This window comes from Echinops telfairi, unplaced genomic scaffold (genome assembly GCF_000313985.2).
Source record: "Echinops telfairi isolate 266 unplaced genomic scaffold, ASM31398v2 ScPeMD7_23;HRSCAF=83, whole genome shotgun sequence".
Taxonomy (NCBI): Eukaryota; Metazoa; Chordata; class Mammalia; order Afrosoricida; family Tenrecidae; genus Echinops; species Echinops telfairi.
In genome coordinates this window covers 79282724-79302410 of record NW_022103920.1, presented here as the reverse complement: position 1 = coordinate 79302410, position 19687 = coordinate 79282724, and the positions used below count along the sequence as shown (strand labels likewise).

The 19687-nt window shown below is 46.4% G+C and overlaps 1 protein-coding gene across 1 annotated transcript in view; it reads left to right on the top strand.

The window, feature by feature from the left end:
* Positions 1-19687, top strand: part of LOC123521527 (tubulin alpha-2 chain-like) — a 370965-nt gene that overhangs the window by 290290 nt on the left and 60988 nt on the right. The window contains exon 5 of the mRNA XM_045288659.1: positions 3197-3247. Within this exon, the coding sequence (XP_045144594.1) occupies positions 3197-3247 (51 nt within the window). The remainder of the gene's footprint in view (positions 1-3196; positions 3248-19687) is intronic.

The window sequence follows — 19687 nt, the reverse complement described above, 5'->3', positions numbered from 1 at the left end:
TGGACCGATTGCCTGACATTTTGAAGCAAATTGATAAGACCACCAGGATCAACAAAAAGAATTCCTTGGTTTAATATGTTCTTTAGGTGTTAGGTCTTCTGGGGTAGGCAAGTTTATAAATCATGGATAGTCCATGTGTACATTTCTGGAAACTTCCATGGTACCTGAGAAGGAGCTCAGTGGGTGCTTAATAAATGTGAAATACATGCCAAGGAGTGGTGAGCGAAAGCCCTGGGATGCCGAGGGGAGGAAGAAAAGTAAAGGGCGGGAAGACTAGGTAACTGTCTACTGGGGAGCAGATGCTGATTCGGAGGGGTGGACTCCCAGGGATGGCGTGGTGTTCTCTTGCGGCCATGCTGGGAGGGCAATTCTGGAGGGGATCAGAACACTGAGAAAGATGAAGGGCTTCTAACAAGGAGAAGGGTCTGGGCAGAGGTGGGGATTTGAGTGGCAGGCTCTTCTGAAAGGCAGGTGTTACAGCCATGGGGTTACCCTGCCAAAATTAAGCACAGAGCTCCTCACAATCCTTGATAAAAACGAAATAATTGACAGACCTATTTCTCCATGGTGTGCCTGCCACCCCCCACCCCCACTCCAGTATTTGTCATTTGCTAGAGAAGGAGATCATCTTTGGTAAAGCCAAGGGTCAGCGATAGGAGGATGACCCTAAACGAGGTCGATTGGCAGAGGACTGGGACATAGGCAAGGTTGTGAGGGGACCTGGGCTCTCTGAACCATAGTGGACGCCTAGGGCCAACCTGACCCGCGCCTCTGAAAGCTGCTGTACCGTGGCTTCTCCCAGAGGGTGGAGGGCTGCTCGTTCGCTTTAGCTGAGCAAGTCTCTGCCTGCTGACTATCCACAGAGCACAGCATCGCTTCCTGGGTCTCGCTACCAAGTTTAAGAACCACTGTCCCGGAGCATCAATGAAACAAAGCATCCCCAGTATCAGTTGAGACGGGCCTTTGTCCCAGCTCCTGATGACAAATGTAGGTGTTGTGTCCTGTAAAAGACGGCTCTTATTCTGTTGCTACTGTTGATTCCCTCTTGGCCCTCTGCTTATCTAACACGTGCAGACCGATCGCATTGCTTTAGGGACTCAGCCTCTGTGGGGAAGTCTGTGCGGTGGAATGGTGCGAGTGTAACACGAGTGAGGACCGGCCAGATGTAGGTGGACCACAGGAAGCCAGGCAAGTGGTGGTTTTCTTTTGTGAGAGGGCCCCTGCCCGAGTTTGCAGAACTTGTTCTCCCTGGAAGTCTTTTAAACGAGATCATATAAAGTACCGCCTTTTCTGAACCGACCAGCCAATTGAATGAATCACACTGGAGACTGGCAGTTCTGGTCTGCCATATCGACTGTTAAACTTTTTTTCCTGTGCAAAGGGGGGGAAATCTCATGGTGATTCAACTTCTTATAAATCTGTTGCATTTGCAAGTTTTAAATTGCTAAGTAGTTCAATAAATGAATATATGACATAGGCTCAGACAGCAGAAGGTTGGGGCGGGGGAGTGATCAGGAGTATATAGATTAGTTTAGAAGTTTAGAAGGAGAGACCTTTGATGTCTTTTTACATATTGAAAGTACACGTGGCCTGTCTACCTTATAAAATGGATTTTCTCCAAGGAAAGGTGCAGGTCCCTAGCCAAGTATCCGATTCGGCATTTCTGGATAAAGAGTCAGTAGATTTATTTCAGTTAAATAGAAGCTATGTGGTGTGGGAGCCACGTGGAACAGAGAGAGGGGCAGGATGGAATTCTGCAGACACAATGCTTGCAAGAAGATTCTGATACATAAAATTCGCAAGTTATTCTAAGAAGTGGAGGCAGCAGGCAACAAGTACCAGGCTCTCCGGAGACAACAAGCCTTGGCATAGAGGTGTGAAGAGCTTTAAACATAGGTTGGGAGCTCAGTAACGGTCAGTTTCTCTGTGCTTTCTCCCATGCTGCAGCAGGAAATGACATAGTTCCCTATTGTGCTTACACACATGTGGGTGAGGGCACTGCTTACTGTATTCTTACCGTAGGAAAAGATAGCTCCCCCAATTCACAACATTCCCCAAATACTTATTAAGTTGATACAGATCCGTGAAGTCTAGAAATAAACTGATAGAACCATAAGCATCTCGATGCAAGGCCTCCCTGGTAGCACAAGTGGCAAAGCATTTGACAGCTAACTGTAAGGTCAGTGGTTCGAATCTGCCAGCCTTTCTGTGGGAGGAAAATGTGACAGTCTACTTCCTCAAAGGTTGACAGCCTTGGGACACCCTAGGGGGCAGGTCTACTCCATCCTGAACGGTCCCTATGAGTTGAGTTGGGGTTGACTCAATGGTTGTGTGTGCGTGTGTGATGCAGGAAGAGCAAAACAATAAACTTCAGCTCTGCCCTCAAGAAATGTATAGTTTATTGGGAAGATAGTGCACGCGGAAAGACAACCAACAACACAGAGCAGCCCTGCAGCTGCCATATTAGAGTCGCAGTCACCAAGAGGAAGCCCAGTGGGAGGAGCTTCACCCAGGAGGTGGCTGCCGGGAAGGACACGGGCTGGGAAAGCATCAGGGAAGATGGAGTGCTTTGTAATGTGGGGCTGTGTGAGCAGAGGCCGGGATTGGAGTGGCAGGTTCCTCTGAGAGGCAGATGTTGCTAAGTCAAAGGAACCCGAACATGCTCGAAACTTGTTGGAACCAGGCTGTGGTGAGCTGGTGGACTCATAAGCAGGAGACCGCTATTGTAAGATTGTGTAATTGAAGTTTGTAGGCTGGCCTGAAGGGGGCGTCAGAGGAGCACAGGGACACCTGAGGAGAGGCTGCGGGTGTGTGCAGTACGGGAGACCTGAGTTACAGCGGCAGGAGGGGCAATGAGAAAGAAGGGAGAAACGGAATTAAAAACACCAGGAAGGGGCAGTACTAAAAGCTCCCAATTTTTCTATTGGACTTTTGTCTGTTATCCCCTGAAGATTGAGAGGCGTACAAATGACATCTTCTTTCTCACTGTGCTACCGGGGTTGAGATACGTTGTGCTGAGGTGCTTACATTGAGTGAGAATACCTGGTGTTAATTCCATACGGCCTGTGGCTTTGAGCTCTTTTTTTTTTTTATCGACATTGTTGCATACATTGTACCGTTCGTTACGAAGATTTCTTTGGGACAAAGATTTCTCTTTGGTTCTAACCTTTTCTCCCTTTCTTTCTTTTTCACATAGACTCTATCAAGAAGAATTTCCAACCCGTATCTGGAGCACACTCCTTCCCAGGTAGGGTTGTCTTGGCTCGTCACGGTCCTGTAACGTCCCTGAGTGGTCTGGGTGTGGAGCCTTCTCCAGCTACCTCTGCTCCTAAGCACGTGGCGTGTTGGAGGGTGCTGCCGTGCTCACGTGGCCCCTTCCACTGGGGAGCGTTTAGATGCTCAGGCCATGGGATGCTCTGATAGGACATTCCCTCGTTGGTAATGAAAGCGGAAAATGCCTTCATGGTGCGGTGTCAAGAAATCATCAACAAGGGCTTGCTTTTTTTTTTTTTAAGCAAGAAACACAAGCACCTGGGAGCTGTGTGGATAGGTGCCAAGGTGGCAAAGTAGTTACAAACTTGGCTGCTAACCAATAGGCTGGCAGTTTGAATCTCCAGCTGCTCTGTGGGGAGGATTAGAAGATGTGACCGTCTGCTTCTGAGAAGATGACGCCTTGGAAACCCTCGGGGTAGTGCGTCCGGCTCGGTCCTCTCGGGTTGCTGTGAGCTGGGATTGATCGACAGCAGTGGGGTTGGGCATGCTTTGTAAGGGCAAGGACATTTGCTACCTCGTTCCTTGCTGGGTCCCAGCATCCAGAAAGGGGCCTGCCATTTGGTCGCTGCTCACTCAGTATGATTTGAGTGGCTGAGTGAATGAGCCAGTGTGACGCCCGGACTGGTCAGGGGTCAGCTGGCTCACACCGTTTTTGTGGTCATACTTCCACATGCATTGTTGAAGTTTATATGTGTGTTACAATTTGTTACAAAGGAGTCATTTCCTGACCGTCTCCCTTTCTCATCAGATTCTGCTTAGGAGGTGATCACAGGAAAATTAGATAAGGATTAAGGAAGCATAGGTCTCCAGTCAACTGCACTCAATTCATGGTTAGTCTGTTGGCTCTGAGAGAAGATATACAACACTTTATACTCCTTAGGGCACTAAAAGAGTGCACCGGGACAAAATTAAGCGTCTTGCACGCGCCCGCCCTGACTGGACATTGGTTTTCATGGGCTCTTGCCCCGTGAAGACGGCGTGGCCTCTGCTCAGTTCCCTTTGTGCAGCAGCATTGAGCGGTGGAGGGCAATGCCAATCAATGCCAATCCCCTGTAATTGGCAGGAAGTCATATATAAAGTAGGACCACCTGAGGCTCTCTAGAGCTATGGGATACTCTCCTTCATGCTCTAAGGATCAAAGCCTTCTGTGTGTGGGGGGGGGGAGAGGAGGGGAATTAGCAGATGTAAACTATTAAACTTAAAGGAAACGTTTTAGCAATCTGGAAGACAGACTCATGAAGTGGCTGGGATGAGGGGCTTTGGGAGTAACGCGGGACTCTTCAGAGGAGTGGTGCTCATGTGCACAGCTGACTGCAGCCTGCTATCCAGTGTGTCAGGTTGCAAGATGGTCGCTAAATAGACACAATATGTACGGGGATATTTTTCTCATCTTCTAAGAGTTTTTTCTATGAGCACATGATCAGTATGGCAGATTTAATATTTAAATGTAAGTATTTTTCAACTTACCCTCTTGAAAATAGCATGGGATTATTGCATTGAATTAAAAATAGTGATATTTTACCCTGGAAATCTCATTTTCTATCCCTAAATAAAGCAGCTTAACAATGCAAAGAGAGCTGCTGTAGCTTACGAGCGTGAGTACACAGTAAACCAAAGCCACTGTCATGAAGTCGGTGGTGACTCATGGTGACCCCTGTGGGTTCCCGAGACTGTAACGCTTTATGGAAGTAGAAATTCCAGTCTTTCTCCCTGGCAGCTGCTAATGCTTTCAGGCTGCAGATATCAGCACAGCCTGAAGCCACTCCACGATCACAGCTGCCAGGACAAACAAAATAACGCGGGTAGGTGGAGGTCTGTTCTTACCTAGACCCAAATGAAAACATTCAGGGATGTGGACATGATTGTTCACAGAGAGCCTGTTTGAGGGAGCTCACGAAGTGTGACCTTGCAGTTCCAATGTACAGTGAATGTTCGTCTCTTCCTTTCAGATCTATGGAGAGAGTTCTTCTTGTGCAGGAAGAGCATTGAGGAATATTATTATTGTCCAGGCAGCTGACCTGATAAAGGACAGAGTGAACCTCAAGGGATTTTACAGGTAACCCAGATTTCTAACACCTCACCAAAACATCTCTTGGACAAAAACCAGGGAAACACTGACAGATGTGTGCTACGGGGTAACTTTGATTAAAGAGAGATGGACAGATCAAGAGTAGTGGTGGTTTGTATCATAGCCTGATGACCCCGTGGGTAAGTGCTCATCTAATAACTGAAAAGCTGGTGGTCTGAATCCACCCAGAGGCTCTGGGGAGAACAGCCCTGGCCATCTGCTCCCTTATGGATTCTCGCCTGGGAAACCAGGTGGGGGTAGTTCCACTCAGTCAGCCACTATGTCAGCCACTCAGTCGGTCAGAATCGACTTGACAACACATAGTAACAGCCACAGCAGCTGGTTTGTGTTAAGTGTCTGGGACACCACTAGTTGCTGGTTAAGTGAGCGTAGCTGTAGACTTAAGTTAGATTCCTGGTGAAGTTAGGGTATAGAATCCCAAGCCACAGTGCGGTTGGGCTCCTGAGAGTATTTGAAAGGATTCCTCCGAGGTGTGATACTGCATGCTAGTTTTATTGTGTGTGCTACACTGGGGCTTTGATAAATGAAGGTCCTCCTTTTCAGGCACCTTATCAAGATTCTGCCAGAGGACTGGTGGGAGGTTTGCAGGCAGAGAGAGTGTGTAATTGCTCTCAGTTTCTAAGAGAGAGGTAGCTCCTCCCTGGGTGCAATAAGAGTGAGGAGGGAGGGGCAGGTGGCAGGTCTCTGCTGCCTAGGCTGGTGAGCAAAGACAGAGGGACCATGGTAAGCTTGTGCCTTAGTGACCTGTGTTAGAGTACGGCTTGATGGAGCACAGGGGTTACTTTGAAAGTATGGAGCACATGTTTTCATGAGTCAGGGGATCAAGGACAACACTACTACAGTTCATAGGTGTGTTTGTATATGTATGGATTTGTACATAGGTATGTACATGGGTAAGTCAAAAACCATTGCTACTAGGGTTCTAATCCATACATGCACAGGTTGATTCCAAATGAAACATGTTTAAACAATCGGTGGGTGGTTACAGACAAGTTCTCGCAGTAAGGCACTAGGCTTCGTCTCCTTCCAAACCAAATGCACTGCCATTGAGTGGATCTCGACTCATTGTGACCCTGCAGGACAGAGTAGAGCTGTCCCTGTGGGTTTCCAAGATGGTAATTCTTTATAGGAGTAGAGAGCCTCAATTTTCTCCCATAGAGCTGCTAGTAGTTTCGAACTGATGACCTTCTGGTTAGCATCCCAATGTATAACTGCTCCACTTCGCCACCAGGGCTCCTTTAGTCCCCTAGGATGCCTTTTAAGAAAATGTTTCAGTCAAAACAGTGGATTCTGAGGGGATCTGCTGGGCCAGGAAGTTCAAGGCAGATAGGTCAGTCAGCTCAAAAGGTCAGTGCCAGTGTGGGGACCCCATCCCAAGGAGGTCCTCTTGATTTTTTTTTTTCTTTTTTAACATTTTATTAGGGGCTCATACAACTGTTATCCCAATCCATACACACATCAATTGTGTAAAGCGCATTTGTATATCGTTTCTCAAGACATTTTCTCTCCATTTAAACCCCTGACATTAGGTCCTCATTTTTCCCCTCCCTCCCCGCTCCCCCCTCCCGGTCCTCTTGATTTTATCAAGGAAATAGGACTGTCACAAAGACTTGCTATAAAAATGTTTTAAGAAAATTGAAAACTGCTTTGGTGAAAAAGGAAAACAACCTGGGAAGTTTGCTCCTGCCCATTCTGTGGGGGTCAGAAAGGCTGTCCTCCTTCATTGAGAAACTGTTCCCCAGCCACCCACATTCCCGGTCTTGCCTTTTGGTCTCTTTTTGTTCCCCAAAGTCAACATTTTGAAGAAATGATTTTAATTCCCTCCCCTCTAGAATGCTAAAACTGCGGTTTTTGACATGGTATAAATGGAAAAGTACAGAATTCTTTGGGGGTGAAGGGTTGTAGAGAGAAGGAAACACTGTCTTCAGATGTGTATAGATTTAGATGGCAGATATATTGAGAAACAAAAGCTTCACATCTTGTTCTTTTTCTTCAATAAAGGATCCGATGACTTTTTAGCAAAATGCTTTAACTTACCCTCATATACGTCAGGGCTTACTTACGTATGTGTACCTATGTGTATATGCAAACACAAACCTGGACTCGCTGCCATTGGGTTGGTTCTGACTCCTAGAGATCCCATAGGAGAGGCCTCTGTAGAAGTGCCCTTGTGTGTTTCCAAGACTAACTCCTAATGGGTGCAGAAAGCCTCATGGGACAGTTTGATCAGTTTGTGCTCTACATCCAAATCTGGTGAGGGAGAGCAGGGGTCTTCAAAGCTTTGAAGTGGCCATCAAAGACACAGCTGTGTCCCCTCCTTGTTGGAGCGAAGGAGAAAGAAGGAAACCCAATTTTCGAGGAAGGAGTTGGTCTTGGGGTCTAATTGTCCATATGAACCACAGCCGCCTCGACCCCGCCACCATAAGAAAGAGAGGGTACCTGGTTCCCACCGTGTATGTTCTGATCAGGACCACCAGAGATGGATCTTGATAAAAGAAAAACGTGAACCAGAATTCTCCAAAAAAATCCAGACTTACTGGACGGATTGAGATAGGCTCTCAGCAAATGAAACCAAAATAAACGGGGGTGGGGGTGGGGGGAAAATCCCCATTATTGTTACAGTTTCTTCTTTGTAACACCTTGAAGCATAGGAGGAGCATTCAGAATAAAAGACACCCCAAAAGTGGGATACATGATCAGAATAAAAGAAATTTCTTTAAATTAAATAGAGTTTAAAACCACTGCCATCGAGTCGATTCTGACTCTTGTAACCCTAAAGGAGAGAAAACTCCACAGGGTTCCGAGGCTGTCAGTCTTCACAGGTTTTTCCCAAGGAATGGCTTGTGGATTTCAACCACTGACCTTGTGGTTAACAGTCCAACACTTTCCCAACAGTGTCACCAGCCCCAGTGGGTGTCATTGGGTAAGCACTGGAGTGCTAACTACAAGGTTGATGGTTCAAACCCACAAGCCACTCTTCGGGAGAAAGGTGAGGCTGTCTGCTCCAGCAGAAATTTAGTCACTGAAGCCCTATATTGGACCACGGAATCCGAATCAACTCGTGGCAGTAGGTTTGGGGTTATGTAGTTACTGCATTACCATTGCGGGGGGCAGGTGGGGGGCCTCCGCACCACCAGCAAACTCCTTCATACCCTGTAGCTAATCAGTAACTATTTCCGCTGATAAGCTTCTTTTTGCCATCAAAAACTTGGCAGAATCTGTATTCTTAGCCAGTAACTGAACAGATACACAATGGGAGTGGATGAGTCTATGAACTAACATCTTAAATTCTTGAACACTTCAAATTCTTATTTTTAATTACTGGCCTTTGCATTTACATAGGCTTTGAAAATATGCCATAGGTTAGACATTATTGATTTTGTTTAAAAACAATACCTTTGTGTATACGGACTTGTGAACCTTTGGGAAAAGGTCCAGGATCCATCTGGGCTACACACCAATACGTCTCAGCCTGTAAGCTGCAAATCCCTCCCTGCCAGGGGCCAGGAGGATGGAGCTTAGTGGTGTTGATGGCTGGGCTGCTGTACATAGAGCCTCCCTTTGTTTGAAGCAGATGGTGGCACCAACCAAGGACACACTGTCTGATGTTCTCCCGTTTGTGAACTAAAATGGGATGGATACATTTGGGGGGTTAGTTGTGATCAAGTTCATAAGGATTCGTTTTAGCTGCCACACAGCTTTGTGTGGCCTGCCATTACTTTTCGGTTTCATTTCTTTATGGGGGCCTCTGTGAATATAGATTGAAATAAGAATTGGGAGATGTGCACTAATCAGCTTGCTGGATACAGAGCCAGCCATGCAACTTACAGTTAGTGGGAACAGGGCTTATAGGGAATAGAAGTGGGGAGAGCATCTGTTTCGCTATTTTAGATTCTTGATGGTTGGACCCGAGCCTCCTTTTCAGAATCTAAGGACGGATTAGCGTTCCCAGTTTAAAGACAAAGTACCGAAATGGTTGCCTGGAACCAGCAGCTTGAGGGGTGCTCCCTCCGCACCCTGGAGAATTCGAAGCTCTGTCAGTAGGTCTCTTCCTTTTGTTCCGTGGGGAAAACACACTGGTTCTGAGGCTTCATGCCTCTACACACGAGCCACGAAGTGCCACCAGCTGTGTGTGCTTGAGATCCAGGGTCTGCTTGTGCTTCATGCCTCTACACACGAGCCACGAAGTCCCACCAGCTGTGTGTGCTTGAGATCCAGGGTCTGCTTGTGCTACCACGAGTTCATTGCTAAAAATGTGAACCCAAATAGACGGGGACCAAGAGAAACCAAATGTTCAACCAGAGCATGATACATTAACATTTTTTTTGTTTTTGGTTTCAACAATCACATTGGCCTGGTAGCCAATTACCACGGTCATAATGTTCCCACCTCGTGTTGTGTCTGTAGTGAGATCTGCGTGTACTGGGGACTGCTTCTGAACTCACAACAAGGCTGAAAACACAGTGGGGTGGAGTCTGCTGTCCCTGTTCAGAGGGCTTCCTTCCCACTCTCGCTGTCGCTTCTCTGCTCGCCCCTGAGGCCTGCGGCTGTGGGTACTTTGACCCGTCAGTGTAGCCGGATGGTCCACAAGTCAGGGACCAGCAGTTACATGTAAAGGTGACTCGCCTCCTTTCGTTTGCTTTGGTAGTGGTAATGACAGTGGGTTCCTTGTCCCCAATGACGTCTTCCCCAGTACAGCAGAGTCCTTGAAAGCGGTTTGCAGCATGACCTGATGAAGTTGGGAGGGAAGTCCATGGGGACCATGTGCAACTGAAACAGCAGCTTGGCTTGAATGTGGAGCCCAATTCCCAATTCCTGTCTCATGGCAGTCCTGTGTTTCAGCACATTGGCTGGGGCACTGCCTTCCAAAACAGAGAGAAATTCCTGATGAAGAATCAAAGGCAGAAACTTTAAAATAAAAAAACCCTCAAAACTCACTGCCATTGAGTTGATTCTGACCCACGGTGGTCCTGTAGGACAGAGTAGAAATGCCCGAGTGGGTTTCCAAGACTACATCTTTACAGGGGTAGAAAGCTTCATCTTTCTCCCTCGGGGCAACTAGTGGTTTCAACCTGATAGCCTTCTGGTTAACAGCCCAACAAGTGACCCATGGTGCCACCAGGGCTCCAGCTGGGGGCTTAGAGCCTCAAAACTCTTAAATGGCATCACCTGGGAAGCTGTTAGGTCTCATTGACCTCTTACGCCCCATGCACGCAACTGCATCAGAAGCTATGCGTCAGCAAGATGCCCCGGGTGACTTTTAAGTATGATTTTGAGAAGTCTCAGTCTAAGAAACTTCTCTGTCACATATGACCAGGCAAATGGATTCCCCCGGCCTCCTTTGACAGTCTGGCTGTGGAGTGTGTTTGGCGAATCCTCTGCTGTGCCTTCCCCTACTGCCAAGGGACCAGGCACTCCGAGTAAGCCGGAGATCTGGTTGTTCTGAGAACATGGGTTAAGATGATGGAAGCTTTGAGATAAGATCTCTGTACTTGCCTAAGGATGCTGACTAATTGGCAGAGGTGTTGAGGAATTAATTAGTTAATTAACACTTTGAGCCTTTAACATGGAAGGTGTCCTATAGAATTAGAATTTTAGTATTGACTGCTTGGTTTAATTGCCTGTTTTGTTGTGATCTGTTTTCTCATCTTGTTCGAAAGAGCATCCATCTATTTCACTGTTAATCTTTCTAATGTCCTAATGCTATGGAGTGGGACTGAAATGGGCTTCATTGCTGTTATAGTGTGTTTCAAACAGGGAGCACTGGTGGCGTGATAGTTACTCACTGGGCTGCTAACCGTTGCAGGGACAACAGTTCAAAACTGCCAGTCACTCCATGGAGAAGGCCGAGGCTCTCTATTCCTGTAAAGATTCAGTGTAAGAAACCTGAGGGGGCAGTTCTACCCTGCCCTATGGGGTCACTTTGAGTCAGAATTGACTAGAGGCAGTGAGTTTGGTTTTTGTTTTTTTTAATCTTTCGAATAGTAATGCTTTGCCCAAAGAGAAGCAGATCTTTAACTAAAGCTATTATTTGATCAAACATCTTAGTAGAAAATCTCAAATTACCTTATTCTTCCCTTGCCCCAGGACACACAGCCCCTCCTGGCATTTCTACATCTAAGGCATTTGGGATTATGCTAGTCAGAAGGGATAGCAAAATAGACACATTCTTTCTCTTTTAAGAATACAGATATTCACAGAAGGATCACAAGGAAGGGACAAGGGACGAGCCAGCCAGGGTGCAGTGTAGCACGGATGAAACACACAACATTCCTCTAGTTCTTTAATGCTTCCTCCCCCACCCACCCCACCCCACTATCATGACCCCAGTTCTACCTTAAAAATCTGGCTAGATTGGAGCATGTACACTGGTACAGATAAGAGCTCTCCACACACGGAATCCAGGACACATAAACCCCTCAGGAACAGTAATGGGAGTAGCTGTAACATGAGGGTAGAGGGAACCGATCTCAATGATAATGGTCCACTCCACATTCCCCCTCATTCACATTGATATGCTTTTTTGTTCTCGGTCTTTGATGCCTAATACCTGATCCCATTGACACCTCATGATCACACAGGTTGGTGTGCTTCTATCATGTGGACTTTATTGCTTCTCAACTAGATGGCCACTTGTTTATCTTCAAGACTTTACGACCCCAGATGCTGTATCTTTTGATAGCCAAACACCGTCAGCTTTTTTCACCACCAGGGTTCATGAGCAAGGGAGGTTCAGGGGGGCAGGAAAAAAAGAACTGATATCAAGGGCTCAAGTAGAAAGAAAATGTTTTTAAAATGATGATGGCAACATATGTAAAAATGTGCTTGATACAATGGATGTATGGATTGTGAGAAAAACTATAAGAGCCCCAAAGTGATTTATTATATATAAAGAATACAGATATTGACATCACTTCATCTTTGAATTCCAATAAAGGCCATGGCCATAGATAGCCATTTACAAGATAATTCATTCTCGCTCTCGCTGTCTTAGTATTTTGAAGACATTTTTTCATAAGGGACTAGGGGACTCATTGCACCTCTGCTAATGAAAGACTGCATTTCAAAAAGTGTTCCTTTTTTGATCTGCGGTGGATACAGAAGGACGGGTAGGCATGGAGACACTGCTGGTAGTGCACAATTAGTTTGAGGCACTCTTTGAATACGGTTGTGTAGTGCAGGCCAGCGTCCAGAGATGAATTGCTGCAGGTGCGTGGTGGGATTCACCACTCACATCTGCATAGGGGGGTCCCTCACCCCACTGCTTAACTAGATTGTTTAGATCAGATGAAAGAGATTAACCAGTCGATTTATCAGTGTTCTTTGAGACTAAACTTTTAAATTTGCTCTCTCTCTGAAGAGTAGCGTAGAAAATTATATCCAGCTGGGATCAGAACACTGTCTAACCTTCTTGGAACTATTTTGCTCTCAAAGGAATGAGATAAAAATCTGGAAATGGTTGACCTACAGTTTTTCACTACCAACCGAGGAACATAGTTCACGAAGGCATCATCATCATCATCACCCAACGGCAAAGCCCTGCCCTTGAGTCAATGCCGACTCTCAGCGACCCTGCCAGGGCTGCTAACTGACTTCCTTCATTTTTATTTTCAACTTTACTATGAGCAGTGAACTATTCTAACGGTTAGGGGATTTTTTCTTTTTAAAAAAAGGGCTCTTGTTAATTCTCTAAGAAGCTTGTGACCCCATGTCCATCTCTATATTTCTTCTCTGTGGTATTAAGATTATACCTTCTTGAACCTGTGCTCTCTGAAAATTATTTTCCAGGGGGCGAGGTAGATATTACTCATCTAGAAAAATGTATAATCAGTAACTGTTGAATGCTTTGAAGGGGAAAGTATAAGAGAATTTGACTCTAAACTTAAAGAAGTGATATTTGAGCTAATATTTGAAAGAAGAATAAGGAATAGAGGAATGATGTGTTGTTTATTATTGGATGGCTTGTTTAAAAAGCAAACACATTCAAGGAATGTCATTAAGTGTCATTGGGGGGACAAATTACCGGCAATAATATCTTACAGTGAATCCCTTTGTTTTTCCCAGGAGGAGCTGCGTTGGATCAGAACTGGTAGACTGGCTTCTAGAACACTGCCCTTTTGTCCAGTGCAGATCTATGGCGGTAGGGGTCTGGCAGCTCCTACTGGACATGGGGATTATGACCTCAGGTCCGTGCTATAGGCTTTTACATCTTCACACTATTGTTTTATTAAGCTATCCAATCAAAAATGGCCTCCATTGTCTGAGAGATGCCCCAATCAGGATGGGAATTGATTTTTCAGGCAAATAGTGCATCTTCTGTTATTTTATAAGTAAGGGTAACAGGTCATTTTTTTTATTCCATTATATCTCTCACCATCTTCCATAAAAATAACCTGCTGGTTCACAGGCGGATACTGTTCAGAGCCTTTCTTTACCCTCCTCTCACCCTGCTCAAAATGCTGCTCATAAACTTTTTTTTAAATCAGGGTCATCTCCTGTTGCTCCAAAGGCATGATTTATCTTGCTATCCTTAGAGTAGTCATCAGAAACTGACGTTATGAGTCAGATGTGCACGCCATGTGAATTCAGACCTACTCATCATCAACATTTTGAGACAGGGCCTATGGAAATGAGCTGTTGAAACAGAACATGACATTGATGTGCACCAGAAACTAAAAAAGAGAGTGAGCCTCTCTTTTCCTGTTTGAGCACTCTGAACACTTTATTTAACCGAATCGCTCTGTTTGGTTACTGTAAAGCTCGCTCGGGGTCTCTCTCTCTCTCTCTGTGTTTTATTTTGTTTTTTCCTTTTTATGTGGAAAATAACTATTGAGGGCCAGAGAACGTAGGTTAAGGAAAGTGATACAGATGAGGATGTGGACACAATCTTCCTACAGTGTCAATAATAGGTGCTGAACTGCTAATATAAGATTGGTGGTTCAAATCCACCAACCAATCTACAGGAGGAAGATGAGGCTGTTTGCTCCCCAAAAGGTGTACGGTCTCAGAAACCCCATAGAGTGTCCCTATCAGTAGAACTCATAGTGTAGAGTAGAACTCATGCTGTAGAGTTTAACTCTATAGCAGTTAGTTTTTAGTGGGGAGTTATGCTCTTCTGTAGACAACCAGTCAGCTACCTTTGAGGGAAGGCACCTGGTGAAGAGTTCAGCCAGCTGCTACAGGGTGCTGGTTTGAACCCACACCGTGGTTCCACAGAAAGACCTGGGGACCTATTGTCTAGGAAACCTTTCGGGACAATTCTTTGTCACATGAGGTTTGAATCAAAACTGCCTCGATGGTCCTCAACAACAATAGTCACCTTAGAGGAAGAGGGACATTATTATTTTTTTTTACATTATTAGTTGATGTGCTACATCAAGGCTTCTGGTTACTGGAGCAGTTTGCATGACCCTCTTGGGGAAAGCCTCCAGTGTTAGACCCCTTTGAAACAGCACTTTACAGTCTTGACAGGGTTGGCATTTGGTACTGAAGATGTTTTGTTAGCTGGCAGGGGGTGATCCTTTTACCCTCCTCACTAGATGCCAGGAGCAACCCCCCTGTGTGATGCCTAGGCATGTCTTCAGAAGTTACTGACTGTCGCCCAGGGCATAAGATCACCTTCCTGGAGAACCATTGCCCTAACACAGCGGTTCTCAACCTTCCCAACACTGAGACTCTTCAATGCAGCTCCTCATGTGGTGGGGACCCCAACCAGACAATTATTTTCCTTGCCACTTCATAACTGTCATTTTGCTGCTGTTATGAATTGTAATGTCAATATCTGATAGGCAGGATGTATTTTCATTGTTGCAAATTGAACATAATTTAACATAATTAAAGCCTAGTGATTAATCACAAAACAACATGTAATTATATATGGTGAAATATTTATGTGGTTTCCAATGGTCTTAGGTGACCCCTGTGAAAGGGTCGTTCAACCCCAAAGGGTCTTGACCCATGGTTCAGAACCGCTGCTCTAAAACTTACCCTGTGCTGCATTCCTGTCGCGGAAATAAAAGCCCTGGGTGCTGTAAGCAGTTAACACTCTCCGTGACGATTTGGGTCCCCCAGACGCACAGAAGAAGAGCGCTCGCTGGGCGTCTGCTGAAAAGTCGGCCATTGCAACCCTCAGGGGGCACAGGCCTCCTCTGCTTGGGGGCTTCGTGAGTTGGGATTGACTTGACAGCAGCCACCTGCTTTTCAAAGTAACGAAATTATGTCCCAGTTTGCTTTGGGTCACTAAACAGCTTTCTTACCCCCCTCTTTGGATTACTGTTCATTTTGCTGGTGCCTGTCTCTGCAGAAGAAGCATTACAAAATACATGTGGATAAGGTAGCTGAAGCTTCGAGTAATAAAAATAGACTGGCCAGTCAGTCCTTTCAGTTTAATGAGGTTTCGGAGACACAGTGAGAGCTGACTCCTCACTCCTTCCTAGTAATCATTAGCCTTTCAGTGCATCCCTTAGCACATGAGTGTCTATTGCACATACTTTTTAAGGCCGATCTACATAATTGGTTTGTTTGTTTGTTTGTTTGTTTGTTTGTTTTAACAGTGGACCAGCATCTCTACTTTCAAGATACTTATGTCTTCTACCAGTTCTCGTCAGATGAATGTAGCTACCTGTACTGTGAATTTGAGAGAGACGAAGAGTGGCAAAATGGTGTCAAGCTTTTGCTGCAACTTGTGCCGCTCATCCCAGCGAGAGATGGCATCTGCGACCTGTGAGTGCATGCCACTTGGACCGTGAATTACTATGTGCCAGGGTTCTGCTCCTTTATGAAAGGATGCCCCCCCCCCCACTTTTTTTCCAGGTGCAAGTTCAGGAAGGTAAAGTAAATTGCTCAAAATGAAATATACCTAATAAATGACTCCTTTTTTTGAGACTCAAACCCCAGGAGCCCAGGCTTCCCCAGCTGTACTGCACTGCTTTTAAGTGATTGCTCTGTGAGTAACATAGGGAGAAACATATGATTTAGCTCAATCACTTGCTCTTCTCCAGTATCCAAGTCGTGATTTTCCTTTCCTAAGAAAGAGCGTAGCAGACAGCTTTGAAAACCTACAAGCCACATTTGGCAAATTAAAACACATGAATCATTATCCCATGAAAATACTGACTCACCACATGATTAAAATAAATTAAAATGAATTAATTTGAGGCTTTGGGAATAGGGTTTGAGTCCTGATCGGGCGATTCTGAGCGGACGTTGTTTATTGCGATCGTGATCACCTCGTTTTACCGTGAGGAACTGCAGAGTAAAGTTCCCATGAGTAAGTTTCACGTCCATGGGCACTTTCGTTTTCGGCTTTGGCTCACGTGCCATTGATTCTTCCAGCTCTGTGAGACGGAGATCACGTGGGGCGGTCTCATCTCAAAGGACGGGGTTTCAGAGTGAAACACCTACAACCATAACACCGATGTTAGTGGTATTAGTTAAGAATCAGTTAATATTGAATGATTAATACAGACTGTTTCTGGAAGCAAAATAAGTATCAGAATATTAATGAGATGCTCAAACTCACTGACATTGAGTCTGTCCCGACTCCTGGTGACCCCAGAGGACAGGATAGAACCTCCCCTGTGGGTTTCTGAGACAAAGCTTTAAGGGAGTGCAAAGCCTTATCTTTCTCCCGAGAACTGACTGGTAGTTTCAAACTGCTGACCTTGTGGTTAGCAGCCCAGATGCCACCAGAGCTCTGAAAATGAAATATTGGACTTCTAAAAAGTTGATTGTCTGTGCAGTCCTTCTTAAAAGGGCCTCACGGAACAGAAGATAAATCCAGGGTGCAGTGTGGGGCTGAGGAACCACAGAACTACCCTCTAGTTCTTTAAGATTTCCTTCCCTTACTATTACGGTCCTTATGTGATATCCTTCATTGGTCATGTTAGACTTGCGTATGTCCATTTGTACATTTAAGGTCGCTCAGTGCATGGTAGTCAAGACAGAGGACCCTTCAGGGACAGTGACAGGAGTAAGGGTTCCCTGAGGGTATGGGCAGGAGAGGAGGGGGCTTGATAGTACTGATGATTGTATAACCTCACCCGATAGGATTGAACAACGGTTCTGTATAGGAAGGGAAGGGATATATTAGAATGAGTAAGATGTGTCAACAAAATTATTTTTTAATTTTTTTAAAGTTGATTGCTGAAAACATATCACACACTGGGCTAAATGTACTATGCATGTTATTTCAGCTTCGCATGAATTCTGAAAGATGGGGCAATATTGTTATCCCCATTTTCTAAGTTGGAACCTGAGACACAGAGATCAGGTAACCTCACAAAGGTTGTGAGTAGAATCTTAGGGTTTGAAACTGTCTCTTAATGCCCTTGTCTTTGACATTTCATAGAGCTTGTCTGCGAATGTCATGGGATCATTCTAGTCTCACCTTCTGAGAAGCGTTAAAAGCAAGCTATGAGAGTGTTAGACCAAGTCCTGAAACGGGTGAGGATTCCCCGCCACCACTAGGAGAGCCATGCAATGGCAAAGCACAATTCAAATGGAATCCATTACTCTGAGGATTGAAACTGTTCCTGAGCACAATCACTCAGTGTAGGTCTAGAGTGTCCCATGGAAAGAGGAGCCATTGGATAAACTCTGACTGGCTTTCTGGGAAGCAGTGGCATGCTCTGCGACTGGTCCCTTGCAGTGACTCCGAGGGCCTGGCACTCGAGCAGCACAGTCGTCCACTTTCTCGGCCTGCTGGCAAAATGGAATGGGACGTGTGCCCCACGGGCAGCGGGCATGAACTCACAAGTCATATTCAAAATGAGCCTCTACCCCCTTCTCTCCCAGCTAGATGCCAGTGGGTGAGATGGCATTCATATAGGGATAACCTGAGTCAACTCTGATTTCCCCCATTGGAAGTATGTATTACATTAGAGCCCTGACGTTAATTCCAGCTGCCTCGCCGCCTTGTAACGCAGATGACTGCACACAGTCCCGTGGCCGCTCTGTAGCTGAGCGTCACTGTAACGTGCCGTGTTTGTCAGCAGGCTTGGTTTTGTTCTTGTGTACATGTGCTTGTGGGAGTGCTAACTGACTCCTACTGGGAGCAGTGGACCTGCCCACATGTGTTATAAGCAAGACCTGAACACAAAACGATTCATACTGGACCCCTCTGTATGTGTCTCCTGGAGCAGGAGGCTGCATTTCTCCCTCTATCCTAGCGCTGTAAGCCACTTTCTAGGCACAGTTGAATGGTTTTGGCTAAATTTTGGAAAACCAGCCTTTGGGCCTTCCTGACTATGGGAAGTACAGGAGCCCTGGTGGCGGAGCGAGTTATGAGGTCAGCAGTTTGAAAGCCCCAACTGTTCTGAGAGAGAGAGGCGAGGCTCTCCGCTCCCATCAAAGATTGGCAGTTCTCCCCTGTCCTGCAGGGCTGCCAGGAGTCAGAACCAACTCGATGGCAATGAGTTTGGTTTGACTGGGAATAAACGGTGGTCCGAGGAAAAGATGGCCCGGGATGGCTTCGTCCGTGGACCACTGCATCCAATCCCATCAAACCTCCTGCGTTAGCCTGACCGATTCCTGTCCCTCTAGCCCTCTCCCCACGAGGACCAGGGCACCAGTGTGGTGCTCTTCCTCCTGTCTCCCTCTCGTGTCTGTTCACCCTGTGCTCACTCCTGAAGGGGGAGCCCAAGTCCACGTGGGCCTTACTCTTGTCAGCATACAGCTCTCGCTGTTTGTATCCAACATATCACCCTCCGGCCTCCCTGTTCGGCGCCATTTGATCCACTCTCCAGAAAGTCCCTCTGAAGTCTTCCTGCTTCATGAACGTACATTGTCCACGTCTGCGCCGCAGTCTCAGCCGGGCCGCCCTTTCAGCCACTTTTGGGGGGCGTGCAGGTTTTTGGTCTGCCTGGGTGCTGCCTGTCACTCTCGGTGATAGCTCATTTCCAGGTCTCCTTCAAGTGATGGCTGATGCGAGGGAGCCTCTCGGTCTCCCCTGCAAACGCAGGTCTGTGTTGCACAGACAAGAAGGCAGCCGGGTGGCTTCCTTATTTCGGAAAAAAAGGTCTTTACGCAGGAGAGGCAGGGGAAGCTGCTGCAGCTTTGTAGACGCATGTGAAGCTTCAGTCCATACACGGTAACGTTCCTACCCGAATGTGAGAGGCGAGTGCAAGAAGTGAGTCTGTCGTCACGAGTACTGGCTGGTCGTTGTTGTGAGGTGCTGTCGAGTTGGTTCCACCCACAGTGACCCTGTGTGCCGCAGAATGAGCCTGGTCCCGCGGTGTCCTCACAGCTGCTCCTGTGCCTGAGCCCGCTGCGGCAGTCACTGTGCGAATCGTCTCCTCCAGGCCCTCCCTCTCTTTCGCCGCCCCT